At 48.6% G+C, this 22,008-nt stretch overlaps 1 protein-coding gene across 1 annotated transcript in view; it reads right to left on the bottom strand.

Moving 5' to 3' along the window:
• Nucleotides 1–7,444: 7,444 nt before the first annotated feature.
• NOTCH3 (notch receptor 3) overlaps nt 7,445–22,008 on the bottom strand; it is a 30,768-nt gene continuing 16,204 nt past the window's right edge. Inside the window, exons 24-32 of the mRNA XM_036736419.1 lie at nt 21,410–21,730; nt 19,032–19,186; nt 18,712–18,931; nt 18,264–18,348; nt 15,497–15,659; nt 14,713–15,017; nt 14,460–14,607; nt 9,681–9,778; nt 7,445–9,485 (exon numbers count right to left, since the gene is read on the bottom strand). Coding sequence (XP_036592314.1) covers nt 8,409–9,485; nt 9,681–9,778; nt 14,460–14,607; nt 14,713–15,017; nt 15,497–15,659; nt 18,264–18,348; nt 18,712–18,931; nt 19,032–19,186; nt 21,410–21,730 — 2,572 coding nt within the window. The 3' untranslated portion in view covers nt 7,445–8,408. The remainder of the gene's footprint in view (nt 9,486–9,680; nt 9,779–14,459; nt 14,608–14,712; nt 15,018–15,496; nt 15,660–18,263; nt 18,349–18,711; nt 18,932–19,031; nt 19,187–21,409; nt 21,731–22,008) is intronic.

Raw genomic sequence — 22,008 nt, 5'->3', positions numbered from 1 at the left:
AGCATAAAAGTTGCTTAAGAGGCAAACAACTGACTTCTGAGCTCTCATCAGTGCCCTTCATGAGCAGTCATTAAGCCCCCAAGTCTGCCTATTTCTGCTTACCAGGAAATTAGAAGTATGTCCTCTGCCTCAGTCAAGTCACTTCCACACTCAGCTGGGTCTTCCTGGGGAAAACAGTCCTCCCTTCTTGGGACTGACCTATCCTAGACACATCGCCCTTGGGTCCACCCTCCCTGGCTCCTGCCTCAGCTGCAGAAAATGTCCCTATGGAAAGACAGATATTCTTCCCTTAGCTTCAATCTGCCCGAGTTTACTTGTGAGTTGCCCCACCCAGGGATCCCTTTTACTGTATCCCTAAGAAGTGGTCATCCAGCAGTGACAGGGAACTCATTACCACAGGAGTCAGTCCATTATTACATTTTTAATAGCTCTAACTGCTTTTAGAAGTAGCAGCAATATTGAGACAAGAACCCAGGACTTCAATCCGGGAAACCTGAGTTTGAGTTCTTTCTACTTACCAGCTTTGAGGCCATGGGAAAAACATCTCATCCTGCTAAGCTTTCTTTCTTCATGCACAAAATGGAGATAACGTGTGAACTATTTCCGTCGCTTGATTTTTGTCAAGAAAACTCATGGTAAATGTGAATTGTTCCTTTTGTTGGCCGCTAGATGGCGGAAATAGGGTGGATAGAGCAAGAAAGAAGAGTTCAAACGGTGTCTTGAATTCCTGACTTGGAGTCAGGAAGACTGGAGTTCAAAGGCTGCCTCAGACATTTGCTAGCTGTGTGACTGTGGGCAAGTCATTGATACCTCTCCTAGACTTAGTTTTCTCATTTGCAATATAGGGATAAAAGCCTCTACCTCGCAGGGTGGTTGTGAAGATCAAATGAGATAATACAGATAATAGAGATGCTAGCTCTTGCTCCCCTTCCTCTTCTTCCTTCTTCCCTTCTTCTACCTCCTCCTCCTCCTCTTCCTCCCCCCTTCCTTCCTTCTCTTTCTCCCCCTCCCCCATTCCTTCCTCCTCTTCCTCCCCCTTCCCCCCTTTCTTCCTCCCCCTCCCCCACTTCTTTCCTCCTCTTCCTCCTCCACATGGTGTTATGGATAGACCTGTGAATCACGAGGATGTGGATTCAAGTTCAGCCTTTGACACATCTTGGCTGTAAGACCCTGGACAAGTCACTTACTTCTCAGTGCTACAGCCAATTCTCTAAATTCCAAAACAGATGCAAGCTTGCATTGAGGCAGTTAGGTGGTATGATAGATAGCACCCTGGACTTAGAGGCAGGAAAAACCTGAGTTTGAGTTTAAATCCTGCCTGTGATACTTAATGGCTGTGTGACCCTGGGCAAGTCACAACCTCTCTGAGTCTTTTTTTCCCAATTTATTAATTTTTTTATTTTCAGTTTTCAACATTCACTTCCATAAGTTTTCAATTTTCTCCCCATCCCTCCCCACTTCCTCCCTGAGATGGCATACATTCCAATATAGGCCCTACACATACATTTCTATTAAAAACATTATCACATGAGTCTGTTGCATAGAAGTCATGCTGCATAGAAGAATTATAATGAAAGGGAGAAACCATGAGAAAGAAAACAAAACAAAACAAAAGAGAAAATAGTCTGCTTCACTCTGCATTCCTACTCCATAGTCCTTTCTCTGGATGTGGATGGCATTTTCCTTCATAAGTCCTTTGGAAAAGTTTTAGGTTCTTGAATTGCTGAGAAGAGAGAGCTAAGTCTATCAAAATCAATCCTCATCCACTATGGCTTTTACTGTGTACAGTGTTCTCCTGGTTCTGCTCATTTCACTCAGCATCAGTTCATAAAAGTCTTTCCAGGTTTTCCCGAAGTCCACCTGCTCATCATTTCTTATAGTGCAATAGTATTCCATTACATTCCTGTACCACAACTCATTGGGCCATTCCCCAATTGACGGGCATCCTCTCAATTTCCAGTTCTTGGCCACCACAAAAAGAGCTGCTATAAATATTTTTGTACATGTGGGAACCTTTCTGAATCTTGATTTCTTCATCCACACAAGAGGGATGATATGTCCCTTAATCCTCAAGACTATCATACGTAAATAACTGTGCAAGCCTTAAAGCGATATATTAATGTTTAGTTATTGTTATTAGTAGAAGAATTGTCTTCACTGGAAGCTCCCCACACTGAACCATTGAAACCACAGGTTTGGTCAAATTGAGGGAGTCAGACCCAAATCTGCCTTTTTCTAACTTCCATCCATTCGTCTTAGTTTTCTCCTGGAGCTACACAGAACATGGCTTATCTTTCTTCCATATGATGGTCCTTCAAATATCTGAAGATAGGGGCAGCCAGGTGACACAGTGAGTAGAGCATCAGCCCTGGAGTCAGGAGGACCTGAGTTCAAATCCAACCTCACACACTTGACACGCTTACTAGCTGTGTGACCTTGGGCAAGTCACTTAACCCCAATTGCCTTTCTCTTCTCCTCTCCCAAAAAAAACCAAACAAATGTCTGAAGATAGCAATCATGTCTTCCGGGCCCAAGGCCCACTTCTACCCTACCAAATCTTCCAAATTTTGTGTATAAACCTTATTCTTCTTTCTGATGATGGGATTGGGAAATGTACCAAAGGTTTAACAACATTCAGATTAAATTGTAGCAAAGTTCATAAGATCATAAGAAGAAACCTTAGAAGCCATCCTGCCAATCCCCTTACTTTGCAGATGAGTAAACAGAGAGGTACAGAGGTACAGAGAGATTAAGTAATTTACCCAGGATAACAGAGCAAATAACTGTTTGAGGTAGGTTTCAGACCTAAGTCTTTTGGACCCCAAGTCCACTGCCCCATCCACTGTGCCGTGCTGCCTGTCAAATATTACTTGCATAAAATGAGAGCGTTATGCTCTTTAATGTCCCTTCCAATTCTGACATTGTGACCTGAGGAAATTTTCCGGTTTCTCCTTCAGCTCAGTGTATACCTAACTCCCTTTGTGGTATCACAAAACCTCAGAGCTTGGAAAGGTATCAAGGGTTCCAGTACTGCAGACTTAGAATTAGAAAGGACCTGAGGCCAGATCTAGTCCAATCCCTCACTTGACAGATAGGGAAACTGAGGACCAGAGAAGTTAGCTTGCCCGAGGTTACATGGGTAGAAAATGGCAGAGCTGGATTTGAACTCACATCTTCATATTTCAAATTCTGCAGTCTTTGCTTTGTACCACACTGTGGACTCCAAATAACAATCCAGCTGCCCCGTAAGACTTCCAGTGATAAGGAGCTCACAACTCATCAAGGCAGACCATTCCATTATTTTATGACACTTCTCGCCCCCCTCTCCCACCCCTAGATCTGTCCTCTTAGGCCATCTTCCTCATGAAACGGCCACGCCCCAGTCTTCCCCGGTCTGTCTGAGTCATGCTTATGGCTCATCCTGCTTCTTAAGAAAACCCAGAACGCCTAACTTCCAGAGCTGTCATGCAATTGGTCATAGGACTGCCAATCACTCCCTTAGCCCAATCAACTTCCTTCAACTCGAATTGATAGAGCTCCTCCATCTGCTCGGACATCCTACCTTCACATGTGACTACCACTGCACACCTCTGCTGTATTCCGCCTAACTTCCAGAGCTGTCATGCAATTGGTCATAGGACTGCCAATCACTCCCTTAGCCCAATCAACTTCCTTCAACTCGAATTGATGGAGCTCCTCCATCTGCTCCATCCTACCTTCACATGTGACTACTACTGCACACCTCTGCTGTATTCCGTATGGATGGTGGTGACCCTGGGTTTTCAACTGCAACAATCTAATCCAATAACCAAGCTAATAACCAAACTAAGCTAGACGCTCAGATACAAAGACAAAATGAAACAGTCCCTGCCCTCAAAGAGTTCACACTTTACTGGGCAGACTTAACATGTACACAGCTAAGAGAATACAAAGTATATACAAAGTAAGTCGGTAGGGGCAGCTAGGTGATGCAGTGGTCAGAGTGCTGGGCCTGAAGTCAGGAGGACCTGAGTTCGAATCTGGCCTCACACATTTTACTATCTGTGTGACCCTGGGCAAGTCACTTAACCCTGTTTGCCTCAGTTTCTTCATCTGTAAAATGAGCTGGAGAAAGAAATGGGAAACCACTCTAGTATCTCTGCCAAGAAAACCCCAAAAGGGGTCAAAAGGAGTTGAACACGACTGAAAATGACTGAACAGTGACAGTAACAAATTTGGTGGTGGGGAGCATGAACTAGGGGTTTGAGGAAAGGAAGCCAGGGATTCCAAGGCCCAAATAAGAAAGGAGAGCATTCCTGACAAGAGGCCCATCTACACAAAGGACAGGAAGTGGTAGAACTTCGTGTACAGGACATAGCTGGCAGGCCACAGCATATGTGAAAGAGGCAATATGGGGTCTAAACGGAGTAGAGAAAGGGGCCCATCCTCCACATGGCTGCAACACATTTTGGAAGCATAGATTTGACAGTGTCACTATGTTACTCAAAATTTTTTGATGGCTCTTCATTGCCTTAAAATAGAAAATAAAATAGAAAAATTAATAATAATGAAACTCCTCAATATGGTATAAATTGCATTGTAATAGAATTCCTGCTTTCTTTTGCAGTTTTATTCCCTCTAGACAAGAGGTTCCCAAACTTATTTGGCCTACCACCCCCTTTTCTTTTCTTTTCTGGAGGGGGGAAGACAGGGCGATTGGAGTTAAGTGATTTGCCCAAGGTCACACAGTCAACCCCTTTTCAAAAAAAAATTACTCGGCACCCCCTGGAAATCTACTTTTTTAACCCTTTAATTTTTTTAAATTTGTATCATTTCAAAAAGATGTTATTTTTTTTTGAAATATCACATCTTAAATTTAACAATTTATAATAACTTTGTGGTTTTTTCCTGCATTGAAATTTTGATGATGCAATATTGCATATGGTATCATATTATAAACAAGTCATTACACGCACATATTCCTGCTGATGCGTGCTAAACTTCCCAACAACTCACTTGCCAACACTTGCTTGTTAAGACCTGTTGGCAGGCTTGACCACTGATCAGTTATAACTTGCATTTTGTGTGTTTATTTGGAAAATGATGTAATCACTATGACTTTAACTCTGTTACACAACAGACGAAACATGTAGGAAAGCCTTTTCAAAGTTTTCTTCTCTTCTTTTCTTATGCTTCCACTGCCTCCTTATTTTTGTATCCCAATTGCACCCGAGGCCATTCCTGTCCCCTCGATTGTTCCAGAGCCCCCCAGGGGAGCAGTATTGCCCACCTTGGGAACCTTTGCAGACTACTTCCCTTGGTTATTCTCATTAGCACCCACAGTTTCAATTATCATCTCTCTACAAATGATTCTCTGAATTGAATCAGTGGTCTAGTAGCCTCTCTCCTGACTTCCAGTCTCACCCCTCCAGTTGCCTTTTTTAGACATCTTGAACGAGATGTCCTACAGTCACCTTGAACTGGGCATGTCCAAAACTGAACTCGTGATCTTTCTCCCCAAACCCTGCCCTCATTCTGGATTTCCCTATTACTACACCACCCATCCAGTCACCCAGGTACCCAACTCAGGGGTTATCCTCTACTTCTCATTTTTCCTTTCTCCCCCCAATACTTATCAGCCATCAAGTCATTTCCCCTTCTATCATCTCCCTCATACATGCATCCTCTGACCCTACCACCCTGGTACAGGTACTTGTCATCTCCTGCTTCTACTAGTGCATTAGTCTGCTGGTTGGGCTCCCAACCTCAAGTCTCCCCCTACTCCAGTCCCTCCTCTTCTCAACTGTCAAATTGATCTTCCTAAAACACAGGTCTGACCATATCACCCTCTTTAGTCAATAAATTCATGCTTCCCTCTTATTTCCAGGATCCTGCGATTTTCAAAGCCCTTCCTACCTTTCTAGTCTTCTTACACCTAACCTCCTGCGTACTCTCCGCAATCCAGCGACACTGACATCCTTGCTGTTCCTCCCACACAACACTCTTGTCTCTGGACTCCAAAGGCTTCCAATGACTTTCTCCCAGACCTGGAACTCTCTCTCTCCTCCTCTCTACCTCACAGCTTCCCTGGCTTCCTCCAAGCTTCAGCTAAAGTCCCATCTTCTGTGAGAAGCCTTGCCCAGTCATCCTTAATCTTAATGCCTTCTCTCTGAGATTACCCTGGATTTACTCTCTAGAGACCTTGTTCACATGTTATCTCCCCCATTAGACTGTGAGGGTAAGGGACTGTTTTTTGCCTTTTTTTGTATCCCCAGAACTTAGCATATAGCAGGTACTTAATAAATACTACTTGATTGATCATTGCAAAAATCCAGATGAGTGGACAGAGGCAAAGTAAACTCAGAGAAGGAAGTAAATGGAAGAGATGAAGAAGATAAAAGTAAGAAGACTTGAAACACAACATGGATGAGGTCAGAAGACAAGCCAGAATGGAACCTGTCAAGCTGGAAAGGTCTAAGGTATAGCCCTAGGGCCTATGTGTAGGTCTACCATCTAAAGACCAGCCTGGCCAAACACACCGAAGTTCATCACTAGGCTGGACACCAGGTGATGACTGTTGGGCCACAGCAGCTGTCAAAGATAGCCTACCAAGTCACGGAGGAAGTATCCACAGATCTTTGAAGAACTGAAGATTTCGGGACTAAAATACAAATGTCCTTCTCCCCACCCCATTGTCCCCTCCCCCCCACCCCAATTCCTCCACCCCTCCCCACTTTCCAGCAAATGGTTCTTCACTGTAGTCCCAAGACAAGTTCAGAACTATAAGGATCCTCCAAAACCTCCACCTCTAGCCTATTCACATTTCTACAGCACACTTACGAATTTACAAATCGCTTTGCTCACAATGGCCCTGAGGGCTAATAAACTGAGGAAAATGTGGCCCAGAGAAAGGAAGTGGTTTACCCAGAATTCCACAGCCCAAAATCAGCGCAGCTACAGCTCAAATCCACGTCTCCAAACAAGTTCAGTTTCTTCATTTGTACCAGCTCTTTCTCTTCCATAGCTTTGGTTAATAACAGAGCTTTGACCAGGACCAGGCAATCAGGACACTGTCCCCATGGGGGTGGGGCAGGGTAAGGGACTCTTCCTCCGCCCCCCCCCCGCCGCCCCCACACCGACAGCAAGTGACTACCCCATTGCTACTACCTGGCCTGACTCCAGGTCACCTTTGCACAACTGGACCTGAGGACCCCCAGGGATCAGCAGTGATGGCAGTATGCGCTGGTGTCTTCAGCAGCTGCCTTGGGGATTTTCTGCTCCCTTCGACCGAATTCACCCAGGTATCAAAATTCTTAGTAACAGCTCTAATTTTTGAAGACTAAACTCAGGCCTAAAGAAGACTAAAGTCTTTAGAAGACTGAACTAAGCTGTTCTGGGAGCAGCCTCCCCTCCCCCCAACCAACACACACATAAATACAAAGCAGTTGACATTTTGGTGATAACTACACTTTTATTAGATGGTGGCAAAAGGTCAAGGGTCTGTACAATGGGGGAGGGGAAGAGAGGAGCCTGGGCTCCAAAGGCAGTGCAGGATGGGACACATTACAAAAATAGCCTAAAATCCGTCTATTTCTGATACAGAGGCCAGGGGAGCCCTGGGCAGTGCAAGGGGCTGGGGAGACCCTCTACCCCCATATTTACATAAAGACTTTAGTGAAATGTACAGATTTTGGGGGGAACAATGACCCACACCTACCCCAAATCTATAAGGGGAAAGGAAACAGAGCAAGTAGGCCAACGTTTCCCTCTAAAGCTCAGGGAAATGGACATGGTCCCTTCCCAAGCAATGCCACAAAATAAGTTACATCTGGAATGCAGTGAAGTAGGGAACATTTCCAATTCAGGTGCCACTGTTGTCCTCCCTACCCCCAATACAGGGGCTCACAAACATGGCCACAGGCACCACGGGAGACATGGTCACAATGGTGTACTCGGTACACGGGATCTGGTGCGGCCTATAGGCCGACAGGGTCAGCCCCACGGGGGCACTGATGGGAGGGCAGGGGGTGGGGGGCTTTAGCCTGGCCCCCTTTTGGGGGAGTGCAGCTGGGGGCGGGGGTAGGTAACGGAAAGGTAGGGACCTTCTCCATATATATATTTTGTAAAAAAAAATATATATAGATATAATAATAAGTTTGTTTAAATGTATTTGGTTCTATACAAAATGTAAAAAAAAAAAAAAAAAACCACTAATGTCAGAGACAGAAAATGGAAGCCTGGGGAGAAGGCAAAGAGAGGGAAGAGTGTATGGGGTCAGAGAGAGAAAGAGTGAGTGAGAAAAAAACATGAGGGAAAGATGGCAGTAGAGGGATAGGAGACCCAGGGGAGGGCCCTATGCCCTGTCTCCCCAGAGCCCAGGAACCCTACCTGGGTCTTAGCCTGGCAGAGCCCGGGGTCAGGGAGCTGTCTCAGGCCAACACTTGCCTTTTGGGGGCTGGGTCAGGCCGGGGACCCAGCTGAGTCTGAGTCTGGCCCTGGCCCTGGCCCTGGGGCAGGGGGCCAGGGACAGGATGGGGTGTCAACAGAGCCCCAGTGGCAGGGCTGGGTGTGGAGTCAGACCAGTCTGAGAGCGAGCGGGGGGAAGGGCTGGCCCACAGTTCAGGAGACTCCGGGGATGGAGTAAGGTAGGGGTGCTCACTGGGCACCCGCAGGAAGTGTTTCGAGGGGCTGCCTCGAGCAGGAGGCACAGGACCAGCAGGTGGTGGGTACTCCTCAGCTGTTCCACCTGGTGGGAAGTATTGGGGTGGGGGCTCCTTGGGAGAGACAGGGGTCCCAGGCACCAAGATCTGGGGGCCTGGGGCCAGTGGCAGGGGCCCAGGCAATAAGAAAGAAGGGCCTGGCGGAGCCAAGCTAGGGTGGGTGGTCCCAGGGGCTGGCGGGGGTAGGCGGGCCCAGTCAAAAGGCACCGCCACAGGGCTCACCAGGCCTAAGTTCACCACACAGCCTCCTGGGGGCCGTCCCAGTGCACCCCTCCCTGTCCCACCCAGCTGAGCCAGTGACACAGTGGCTGCATAGGGCCCATCCAAGGGAAAGCTCCCAGGGGAAGCAGGAGTCCCACCAAAAGGCCGTGGTGAGTCCAGAGAGTCTACAGGTGACAGTGTCACAGAGCTTTCTAGCAAAGGGCCCGGGCAGGCAAGTGTGAGCTTCTTGGTACGACCCTTGGTCCCGCTGGACCCCGGGCCACCCTTTCCTGGGGGCCGCCGGCTCTTCTTGTTGCCACTCCCTGAAGGCGTGGGCTTGAGGCCAGGCAGGAAAGTGCCCGGTGGACAGAGCAGCGGGGCCAGCCCATGGGCACCTGGAGGACTTCGAGCTGTGTTGTGTTCCTCCAGCAAGCGGACGATGTCCTGGTGTAGCCGCTCATGGGCTACATCTCGGGGCAGTCGGTCCAGGTGATCCGTGATCTCCCGGTTGGCAAAGTGGTCCAAGAGCACCTTGGCCGCCTCATAGCTGCCCTCCCGGGCTGCTAGGAACAGGGGTGTCTCCTCCTAGAGGCAGTGGGGTACGAGTCATGAGGATCAGAGCTGGGAGCTGATGGGAGTGGGAGGGAACCGGAAGGAGTCTAGGAGGAAGGGAAGGAAGAAAGAGAGAAAAGGAGCCAAAGGGGGAAGATTAACAGGAGGAGAGAGAGCAGAGAAAGAGGACAGAGACACAGGAGGCTGACTGTGGGCGAGGGGCCTCACCTTGCTGTCCTGCATGTCTTTGTTGGCCCCATTCTTGAGGAGGGCCATGGTGGCTTCCACATTGTTGACAGCTGCAGCCCAATGCAGGGCAGATTTACCTGAGAGCACAGAATCAGAGATTAAGCAAACCCCAAGGCCAGTATGCTAGCAACGGGCTGACGGGACACCTAAGGTCTGACCTCCAGACCTGATGTATTTAGGGGAGGGGGGAAAAGCCCTCCACAGACCTGGATATACGAGTTGGTGTGTCTGTGTCTGTGCGCGTGTGCGCTCATGTGTGTGTAATAGAGAGGGGAGGGATGGGGGTGAGGTCAGGGCCCTGCAATAGATCTGATGTGTCTGAGGGCTGTGGGGAAGCCCTGAATGGGGGTGTGTGTGTGTGTGTGTGTGTGTGTGTGTGTGTGTGTGTGTGTGTTAGAGAGGGGTGGGGTGGGGGTCAGGACCCCAAAACAGACCTGACTAGGGAAGAAAGGGGAGGGGTTGTGCCCACATGCGTGCACACTCCAGAATGAAGAGAGCTTGTAAACACAAGTAAAAGTCTCTGTCAGGGTAGAGCTCCCCGACACACACACACTCGGGGAATTTTGAGTCATTTTCATGTACTGCACTGGTCTGAATATAGATTGTCCTTTCTCCTGTGCTTATTTAAATGTTTGTTTCTTCCTTCCTTAGCACTAAGCACTGAGCTCTGCAGCTAAGTGCTTAATAAATATTTGTTGAATCAGTTGTATAAAAGCTGGGCACAGCCTATGCTTGGTGCTAAATATACCGATGCAGCTAGTGGCTGCCTCAGAGTCAGGAAGTCCTGGGTTCAAGTCCTGCCTCAGAGACCCTGGGCAAGTCACTTAAACTCTTGGTGTCCCAGGGAACTCCTTAAGACACATAGAACAACTGTCCATATTCACTGGCAGAAGGAATTTCTTTACTGGAAGTTCGTGACATCAGTGAAATCACAGGCAGAACTGGACTAAAAAAAAAAGAACCCTCAAAATTATAAATATTTTTCCTTGGAAAGAAATCCCATTTTAACTTATGCCAAGGAAATCTAAGTTCAGAATAACTGGTATGTTTAATACTATATTAATATTTATATGTTTTATACACACACACACACACACACACACACATATATATATATATATATAGTACGTGTGTATATACACTGCAAAGCTTTAGCAAGAGGATGGTGGAAGACCATTGAGGGCCCAGGGGTGCATGAGCTCTCAGAGACATCTGCAGAAAAAATACCATTCACATTCGCACAGTGAGCTAGGGCTCACAAGGGGCTTTATAAATGTTATCTCATTTGATCCCCACAACGACCCTAGGGAGGAGATGCTACTGTTCTCCACATCTTATAGATGAGGAAACAGGTTCAGAGACAGGTTAAGTGACCTGCCCAGAGTCACAGAGCTAGTAAATGCCAGAAGCTGGATTTGAACTCAGATATTCCCAACTGCTGGTCAATCATTCTGTCCACTGTAGCACCCAGCTGCCTCTCAAAGAAGCATGAACAGACCAATAGGTCACGTTTCTAAGTTACCCTAAGTTACCCTACTCTAAGTTACTAAGTCCCCTCTCCATGGCCAAGGAGCCAAGGGCCAGGGAGATTTTTTAAAGACAGGAACTTTTCGAGTGCAGAGACTTGGGAATGGGAACATTCAAAAGTCTGTCTCTGGCCATTAAAGAAACCTGACTGGAGGTGGCCAGGTGGCACAGTGGCCCTGGAGTCAGGAGTACCTGAGTTCAAATTCAGCCTCAGACACTTGACACATTTACCCTGGGCAAGTTACTTAACCCCAATTGCCCTGCCTTCCTCCCTGCAAAAAAAAAAAAAAAAAAAAAGAAAGAAACCTGACTGGAGGCTGAGTGGCAACCAATGCCTGCCATGGAGACTCCCTGGGGAATGGCCAACTGGGGAAGGTATGCCTAGTGTTCAGATCAGGTAAAGAAAGTCAAGAACATAATCATAGCTTCAGGCCAGCTAAACAGCAAGGAGGAAAGTGGGCTTGGAATCAGGAGAGACTTTCAGAGGCTAAAGCCAGAGAGACCCCAAGAAAAGCAAAGCAAAGAATGCAAAGGTCATTGCAAGTCAGGTTGAGAACCCAGGTGAAAGGTCCTTGGGACCAGGTGAAGAGAGGCTGTGACCTGAAAACACATATTAAATACAGGTGCGACAGCAATGACAGCCTTCAGAAACACCATCCAAAGAGAGCCTGCAAAAAAGCCCCAAGTCTTGGCTAGGTCTGGACAAATTCACAAAGTGAGGGTGATATAGGGATGAACTAGAGATAAAAAACCAAGGAGGAAAGTTTAACTTCATGGCAATTAATGAGGCCTAGTAAGATGTGATTCAGGGCCGGATCAATGAGGCCTAGTAAGATGTGATTCAGGGCTGGATCAATGAGGCCTAGTAAGATGTGATTCAGGACTGGATCAATGAGGCCTAGTAAGATGTGATTCAGGGCTGGATCAATGAGGCCTAGTAAGATGTGATTCAGGACCGGAATTCTTCTCTGGAAAGATCAACATCATTAAAGAGACAAAATAAAACTGGGCAGTGGAATAGGATGGTATGTTAAGATTTAGTCATATGGAGAATCAGTGTCACATGCTGGATGGAGCTGGCCTCCAAGGTAGGAAATCCTGAGTTCAAACCCTACCTCGGACACCCATTGGCTATTCAAAAGCCAATTAAGTAAGTTATCTAACTTCCTGTTGCCCTGGACAACTTTTTTAGGGCCGGGGGGGTGGGGGGCAATCTGACTCCAGGGGCTCTATACACCTCGCTGCTCCTACCTGGACAACTTTCTAAGGCTCAACTTTCTTTAAAAAAAAAGTTTCAGAGCAGATGCCTGATTGATGATATGCACTGGTAGGAGTTTCCTCATGGGGAATTCCTTACACCAAAGAAATCACAGTCCCTCCTGAAAAAAACTTATGTGAGGAAATCTCAGAACCTAAGTTGGGGAATTAATGTGTGGACTCCCAAGTAGAGAATGTCTGGGCAAGGATCAATGAATGGAGAAGCAGCCCCAATATTTCTATGGAAGTAGGCTATAGCCCACCTAAACAGAAGGAAGATTTAGATGCAATCTGAAGATAAATCATGAATCTCGCAGTGAGGCATGACACTGTAATACAGCAGACTCTAAACTCATCTGAGGACTTTCCTTCACCAAACCAGATCAGCTGATGCATTTGTGACTTTCCTTAATGATCGTTTTGCTCTTCAAAAGGTAGAGGGAGAAACAAGGGGATCGATTCTAAGCAACAAGAAGGAACCGCCTTGTAAAGTAGGAGATGGGTGATGGGAACCTTGGGGACAAGTCACCACTTCACTTTATATAACAACACCAGCTTGTGCCTCCTAAAAAAGGAGGGCAACTCTCTTCTAACACAAACCTACACTGGGACTCCAGTAGCTTCAGAGAAGGGGAAGGAACCCTTTGGTTTTGGATTTCATCTCCCTCTTACCCAACAAAAGGGTCTGGCATGTAGCAAGTGCTAACTGCTTGCTGAATGGATGGATGGATAAATTCAATGGCTCAAGATTCTAAGGTGAAGCTGTCCTAAGAGGGATGAGAAGCCCTCAAGAATGAAATTCTGAGGGCACAAAGAAAAATGATTGGGATGAGGAAGAAAAGGAGGAGCTCTCAAGGCTAATGTGACTGCACAAAGGGATATACTTTAGACACAGCAGACCTCAACTTGAGAAAAACCTACTCACATCATCCATCCCTGAGGATGTGTGCTAGGATGGTGAGGGACCCCAAGAACTGGCCCTACAAGAATCCATCAAAGCACCTGGGGAAAAGAAAGACTTAAGGAAGGATATCAGCTGTCCAAAACATCAGAAGGTCTGTAGTGTAGAAGAGGAATAAGCCTGGTTCTGCTCCGTCCCAGGGGGCAGAATGTGGAGTAACAGGGGCTTGATGTAAGGAAAAATTTCCTAACAGATTCAGCCAACCTCAAACAGGACGGGCTGCCCTAATGAGCAGTGGATCCCTCTAAGAGGATTCTAGTGGAATCTGATGACACGTGTGGTAGAACAGTAATGTCAAACGCAAATAGCAATGGGGCCACCAAACCCTGGCCACAAGGATCCCTGCGGGCCACATAATGCCTTAGTTTGAAAATGTAATGTTATCTGTATTTCACTGTATTTTTATTTATTTTGTTAAATATTTCCCAATGATATTTTAATCTGGCTCTGGCCAGACTCAGCATCGCAAGCCACAGGCAGCCAACAAGTTTGACAGCTCTGCGGTAGAATGAGTTCATACTCAGGCAGAGTTTGGACAATAGACAACTAGGCAGACAAATGAAGGGCCAGACAGAGAGGCAGACAGATATGAGAAATCTATAGACAACAGATAAATGTTTACATAGATAATAGGTAGAAAGATGCCGAGGTAGGGAGACAGCTATAGATAAATATAGATATTTAGATAGATAATAGGTAGGTAGAGAAAGATGACTAGATATAAAGAAAGGTTAGCTATCTCTGCTTCTGAGATCCCCTGAGGCTATAAGATACAGTGGAAAGATGACTGGATTTGGAGTCAAAGTGACAGTTGGCTACGTCACTTAACTTCTATTGGCCCAAATTCTCTCATCAGGAAAAATGAAGGGAATGCACTAAGAACCTCTAAGAACATTTCAGTCTCTTGTGTGTGGACCTCGGCTTGTTTTAGAGACCCTAAAGGCACATCTCATATTTTCTTCCTTTTCTCTACAGTCCCCACCCCACCCTCCTCCCCCAGGGCCCAGCAATACCCAGTTCATCCACAGCATTGACATCAGCATGGCAGGCAATAAGCTCCTCCACCATGCCCTCGACAGCCAGCCGGGCAGCCAGGATCAATGCTGTTGAGCCATCCGCCATACGGGCATCCAGGTCCGTGGAACGGTTTCGGATTAGGATCTGGAACACCAGATGGGTCAGTCAGAGTCAAGCTCTAGGGAATTCTCAGGATACCTCCCCCTTCTGTGTACCCAAGCATGCCCCTACTCTGAGGCCCTAGCCCACCTGGAAGACACCCTGGGCATCAGCAGTAACTGCTGTGTGCAGGGGAGTACGGCCTGTGTGGTCCTGGGCATTGGTGTCAGCACCAGCATCCAGCAGGCGCTTAGCAGCATCGGCGCGGGCATAGCGAGCAGCCAGGTGCAGGGCAGTCTCTCCTGTCCTATCTGTCTGAGCGCCAAGCTGAGCCCCCTGGCAGATCAGATCTGAGATGATATTGGCTGGGGTATCTTCAGCCTCCTCGGCATCCACCAGCACCGGCTCAAGTGCTCCCCCACAGAATGAGGCCAACATCAGAGGGGTAAAGCCATCTAGGGGAAAGAGGGGTCCGTCCCTGAGCCAGGGGTCAGGAGCCTGAGCCCTGGGAGACACACCCAACTCCCTTCTTTCCCCAATACAACACTCCTAACCCCCTTCTCCTTGTCTACACACACACACACACAACCTAAGCCTGGAGAATATACTCTCCATTCCTTTCCCCATAAACAGATACAGGGAGTCTGGTTCTACCAGAAAACCCTCCCATACCCTTCTCTCCCACCTCATGTATTACTGGGGAGTCTAGCTGGGAGGCATAAGGCAGCCCCCTTCCCTCATACTTGGCTCCTCTTGGATGCAACAGCTGCACAAGGATAAACCCCACCTCTCCTTTCCCCAAAGACCCTCACCACACTTTCAGACCCACCAATTGGAGCCTCAGAATGGGAGAAGTCTGGGAGGAGGGCTAGATTGGGAAGGCAGTGACAAGGGAGGGAGGCTCAAGGAGGGGCAAGCTTGGCTCGATGCCAACCTGGACCTCGCACATTGACATCCATGCCATCAGCATCGAGGTCCCCCTGGGGTGGGGTTAGTGCCATGGCTGGGGGCACACGGATGTCAGCAGCAACAAGATGGTGTTGAGTCCACTGGCGGCAGTCCACGGGGTCCTCAGCCCCAGTCCCAGGCTCCTCTACCTATAAACAAAGAAGGAAGGGCTGAGCAAGGAGCAGTGCCTACTTCACTGTACCCACTTAAAAACGTGCCTATGAAAAGGGGCCTGTGGCTTTCAGCAGAATGACGGCCAAAGGGAGCCAGGACATAAACAAGGTGAAGAATCCCTGCCCTCAGAGAAAAGGAAGAGTCGGGGTCTAAAGGAAGGCTCCAAGGTGGCCATGGGGGGCCTCCTGGCTCTAGAAGCCAAAGGCGAGGCCAAGAACAGCTATCATAGGAGGCTGCTGGGTGGCTTGGTGACTGCTAGCCTTGGAGGCAGGAAGATCCGAATTTAACCTCCCTCAACCTCAGTCTCCCCAGAAGTAAGATGAGGGTGACCATAATACCACCTTCCACCCAGGGTTGGTATGAGGACCAAATGAGATTATACATATAAAGAACTCTGCAAACCTTAAAGTTCTATGTAAACATGGGCTATTAAGTAAGAGCTAGGCCCTTCCAAGAATCCTATCAAAATCAGAGACTTAGAAGTGGAAGGGACCTTCTCATCCAAGAGGAAACTAAGGCATTCAGAAGGCATGCAGGTAATAATTAGTAGAGTCAGGATTCAAACCCAGAAACCCAGGTCCTCTGATGCAACAGCCATCATCCTTTCTTCATTGCTTAAAGAGAGTAAATATCTTGCCCAGGGTCATACAGTTAGGATGTTTCTGTAGCAGAATTTGACCCTGAATCTAACTTCAAATCTGGTGTTCTGTGTCGTAGATGTCAGGAAAATCTCTCCCCCTACATGTCCCTGGAGACACATAATAAGTGGTCGGAAAATGCCGGCCAGGCTGTGTGTGTTCTTTTGGAAGTAACAGGACAAGGGATGAATCAGTCCAAGGGCTGAGTTCCATGTCAAAGAACCACAGAAGGTCCCGAGGGAGAGAACTCAGAGATCTAATCTGATGCCTACAGATGAAGCAGCTTCTTTCCAACATTTCCCTCCAAGAGGTCATCCAGTTTCTGCTGGAAGATCTCCAGGAACAGGGAACCCGCTACTTCCCAGGGTAGTTCATTCCACCCTGGAAATGCATGGATTATTAAGATCTGCCTTACTTCTCAGGAAAATATAAGATCCAACCCCTTCCCCATTGCTCCTTCCCTAGGTTAGTCTCACACAAACTAGAGACTAGGCCTAGACATCATCCGAGAGCAATGGGGAGCCAAGACACAGAATCTTCAGCAGCCATGTGTAGGCAGGATTCAGACACAGCGTGGGTATGCCAGCAAGGGGCAGAGCCCGTGCTAAGACCAAAAGAAAACCAGAATGTGGAAAGAATCAGGTTTCTTGAGGCCAAAAACCCAGGGAAATACCAAGGATGAGGAAGGAGGAAAACACTGGGTAACCTGAAGCCAAAGAAGTAACCTGTGAGGCCCAGAGAGGCATCCCCTTTTCTCCTCCAGAAGTTCAAGGAGTCCCAACAGGGCAGAGAAGAAGGTAAATAAAGACCTAGAGTCAAAGCAGGGAAGCAGAACTTGAGGCTCAGATAGTTCAAGCCTTACCAGTAGCCCTTGCCAAGAGCTAATGGAGGCAGCCAGAACTGGAGGAGAGGGAGATTAAAAAGATGACAAAGTGGGAGCAAAGAGAGGAAAGCAGTGGGGACTGAGCCATGTCTATCCCCTAGCTAACAGCCTAGGCCTCACTATTACCAGATGCCCAATGAATCAGGTATAGGCAGCCCTCACAGAATTCACTCAGCTGCCCAAGGACATCTTAGAGACTCAAGCCCTTGGGATTCTCTCCCTTTGCGTGGCCCCTGTTCCCTTGGAGCGAACAGACTGTTCTCACTTTACGTAAGCAGACCGTTCCATAGACCTCCAAGTAAAGCGATTTTTATGTAATACATATTTGCCAGCGGACTTGGGGAAGGGAGGGAAGGAAGCAGGCAGGACAGGGGCTTCAGGCCCAAGGAGGAAGGGGGCCCCACACATAGCTCAAGGACATATGGGGGCTGGGGACAGAAGCAGGAGCAGCAGGAGGAATACACAGGGGCCATGGCCAGCCACATAGGGGCTGGGCCAGACACAGACAGGACAGGATGGCCAATATGTGGGAGAAGGGGACAGACAGGGGAATGGACATGTGGGTGGACAGGGCAGGTCAAAGGTCTCCTCTCTCAGAGCAGAGGTGTCAAGCCAAGCCCCAATCCAGTGGTGGCAATCTCTCCATGCATCCATTCTTCTGCTTTTACTTGAGTTTTTTTGGCTGGGGGGGGGGGGGGGGGGGGGTAGGGGAGGGGCTGTGGAGCTCCAATCCAAGGGGCAGAAGCAGATAGAGCACAGTACTATATAAAGTGCAGATTTCTTTCAGAATTCTTTACCTAAAGTTGAATTTGTATAATGCAAATTTACATAAAGCTAAAATGTCTGTGTAAATAGTAAGAAAAGCCCAGACAAGCTGTGTACCTCTGGAGGTAACAATGTTAGGGATGAAGCCTCAGAGAAGCTAGGTGTAGGGCTAAAGTGAGTCTGGGGCAGGCCTGGGGAATTTGCTAAAGAGCAGACAGACATGTGACTGTGAGCTTGAAGAGTGGAGGTGGGGGAAAGGATGGGGGTGGGCAGGGCTGGGAAAGAGTCAGCACCTTCAGTCTCTTGGCCTCAGGGCACTCTGTATCCATCCAGTCTTCAGAAGGCTCTCCCATCAGGCTCTCTCCTTTGGTCATGTTCCTACAGAACAATCAAGGTGGTCCACGAGGGAAAGCGCTGGGGGCCCCAAGGGAGATAAACATACTGGGTAGATGTCAGGGTACCCACGCTGGGAGAGGATGGTGGTTTTGGATCAGATCAGAGGATGAGACTTGTAAACCACAGGGTCACAGAAGATAGGGGTACACAAGGTGTGTGTCATAGAAGATGGGAATGAGGTGGGAGTCTCAAGAGACAGGGTTAAGAGGCCATAAGGTCACAGGAGATGAGGAGGAAGATGAAAGGGAGAAAGAGGCTGTCATAGAAGATGGAACTGGGAAGGAGGAGACAGGGAAACAAGAGTGGTCAGAGGAGAGAAGGCCAGGGGGAGGCCAAGGCTCTCACTTCATGCCCAGCGCATCCTGGCCCACGGGCTCCCGCCGGCCCTTATTGGCCCCAGCTGACTCTTTGTTGAGCGAGAAGCCCTCAGGGAACCACAGGGTGCTGTGCTCACGCTTCCTCCGGGCAACCAGGACACCCAGACCCAAGGTGACAAGAATGACGGCTCCGACCACGAGCAGTGGGAGCAGCCGTAAGCTGGACTCGGGGGGCTGCAGGGGTTCACCTAGAGACAGGGGAAAACGCTCTCATCTGCTGCCCCATCATGGCTCCCCACCCACGGCCAGCCTGCCTTCTCTCCGCGTCACCACCCCGCCATGCCTCACCCCGAACAGCCCTGAGAGGGTAGGGAAAGTCCAGCCGCTCCACAGCAGACAGGGCCCCCAGGTAGTCAGCAGCACTCTGGGCATCCGGGAAGCAGTGGTTACTCTCTGGGGTCTGGAGGCACAGGCGGTTGTCGATTTCCAGCATCACCATTGAGCTGGGAACAGAGAAGAGGGACAGCAGTGAGGTTGGGGAGAGAGGAGGAGGAGAGGAATGTTGGCATCGAGCAGTGAGGAAGTGAAGAGGTGGGCAACAGGATGGAGAAAAAAGGCCAGGACAAAACTGTGTACCAGGGGTGGAGGTGAAGGAAGGATGGTAGAGTAATGTGAAGTATGAGAGAAGTAGAGGAGAGGAGGGGAGGTGGGCAGAGCACAGATTGGGGGCGGGGTGAGGGGAAGAGAGGGGAAAGAGGTAGGAAACGGGGAGGTGGGGAGAGCAGAGATGTGGGGGTGGTGATAGGGGGAAAGAGGAGAGGTAAAGAGCAGGATCACAGATTCCATCTCAGAGGAGGAAGGCCAACACATACCCGACCAGGAATTCCTTCTTCAATACCCCCAAGTAGTCATTCACCTCTAACCTGAAGCCTCCAAGTGACAGGGAAGCTGCTCCCTCTCCCAAGGCTCCCATTCCACTTAGGGAGAGTTCTAATTCCAAGCATCAGAGGAGTTTGAGCTGGAAAAACCCTTAAAGACTCTCTAGCCCAACCTTCTCATTTCACAGAAAAAACCACTGAGGACGAGAGAGAGGAAGTAGATACCACCCAAGGTACCACCAGGAATTGGACCTGAGTCCTCTGATTACAAATAAAAATGCCATTATGCCAATTGGGAAGAAGACTCCCTTACACTGAACCACAATTTGCTTCTCTCTCTGGTTCCCCTTGCTGCTCTTAGTTCTGTTCCCTGGGCCTGGACAGCCTTTCAAATACTTAAAGACTGCCCTCGGGGTTTCCCTGAGTGTTCTTCTTCTCTAATCAAAGGCACAGCCACCAGGCTGCCTTCCTCTGGATCCTCACCCCCTAATTGTTATGTCCTACAGGGCTGGAAAAATACATCCAAGATCTCATTTGATCCCTATGTGGTAAAAGCTGTAGAAACGATTTGCCGAGATTTGAATCCAAGTCCCTCCTGATTTTCCCAATCCCCCTAAAAACCTTCCCTTCAAGATCAGCTCCTATTTATCCTGCATATATCCAGTACATGTAGTTGTTTGCATGTTGTCTACCCGTTTAGAATGTAAGCTCCTAGAAGGCAAGAACTGTCTGGTGCCCACCACAGTGTGGCACATAGTAGGTGCTTTAATAAATGCTTATTGATTTGCCTTGACTCCAGGTCCAATGTGTTTTCCACTTGACTGTGCTGCCTTCCTTTCTACTAATCCATGTCCTTCTTCCGCTGTGATGCCCACATCTGAACACAACACTCCTGAGCAGAACAGGACTGTTACTCTCCCTGGTTCTGGACATGGAACTTCTCTCAGCATAGCCGAAAATGGCATCTGCTTTCTTAGCAGCTGTCTCATATTAATCATGGGCTTCACTAAAATCCTAGATTTTTTTAAATGAACTGTGATCTGACCACACGTCCGCCACCTTGTCCTGAGGAAGTTGATTTTTTGAACGGAAGTCTAAGACTTCACATTCACCCATGTTCAGTTTCGTTTCCCTAGATTAAGCCCAATATTCTGGTCTCCTGAGATTCCTTTGGATCATGACTGTCACATGCCACGTATTAATGAGCCCTCCTCATTTAGCATAATCTGTAAATGTGCTAAGTATGCCATCTGGGCCTTTCTCCAAGTCCTTGATAAATAAATATGTTAAACAGCAGAGGGCCAAGCATAGATCCCTGGGGCCCTCCCACCACTGGGGACATTCCTTCTAGTTGACACGAAGACATCAATTTACAAATATTTTCCATTCTCCACCTCCAGCAGAATGAATGCCCCTGGAGGGCAGGGACTCTGCCAGTTTTATCTTTGTACCACCAGCACCTACATATGTAACAGCCACTTAGTAAGTGGGCATCGAAGGTGAAAGGGATAATGGAGAAATAGAGAGCCCTTCTTGGAAGACAGAAGAGATGAGAGACAGAGGGCACCTCCAAGAAGGGGAGCAGGAGAGAGATGAGAGGCAACAAGCAGTAAAGAAGGATGAGGAAGGAGTAAAAAGTAGGGAGGGGAAGGAAAGGAAGGAAGTGTGAGAAGGCACTAAGTGAGGAAAGGTTGAAATAGGGGGAGAAGCTGAGGGGCTGTGAGGATGTGGATAAGGAAGTACGTGAGGATCAGGAACTCATCCCCCCACAGAAAGACAGAACCAGAATTTGGACGATTCAAACAGGGGAAGCCAGTGGGCTCCAGCCAGCTGGTCCCTGTCACTCACCCAATGATCTCAGAGGCCAGCTCCCGGCTGGGATGTCCACCAGGCCTATAGTAGGGATAGATCATGAGGTTGCCGTGGGCATCTCGGCGGAAGCGCAGGGCAGTGCGCAGGATGGCGCTGAGACGCTGCAAGAAGTCAGCGCTGGAATGAAGGAGCTCCTCCGGGGGCAGCAGCACCGTGAGCACAAGGACCCCCTTGGCCAGCAACTCTGGCACAGCACCCGCACAATCCAGCCCGTCCCAGCCACACTCCTCTGTGTTACAGCCCTGGTCGCAGCGGCCGTCAGCAAAGTGGTCTGAGCAGTATTTCTCGTAAACAGGACTGAGGAAAGAATAAAGGGCACAGGGAGAGCCGAGTCAGGGGTCCTGGGGCCTCAGGCCCATGGTCTGATCCCCCTATAACTGACCACAGGGAAGCCACCTCTCCCTCCCAGCAAAGGGCCTAAGAAAGGAGGAAGGAAAGAGACAAGGCCTAGGGAGGGATGGGGGCAGACAGACCGTGGAGAAAGCGGGCCTCACGTTCCCTGTCACTGAGGGGCTTCACGGAGAGGCCGGGCAACCCCCTGTCAAGAATGCTGCAAATCAAGCCTTCTTAACTCT

The sequence above is a fragment of the Trichosurus vulpecula genome, chromosome 1 (assembly GCF_011100635.1).
Source record: "Trichosurus vulpecula isolate mTriVul1 chromosome 1, mTriVul1.pri, whole genome shotgun sequence".
In the NCBI taxonomy this organism is placed as follows: Eukaryota; Metazoa; Chordata; class Mammalia; order Diprotodontia; family Phalangeridae; genus Trichosurus; species Trichosurus vulpecula.
The sequence above is the reverse complement of the archived record's forward strand: the minus strand, read 5'-3'. Positions and strand labels throughout refer to the sequence as shown.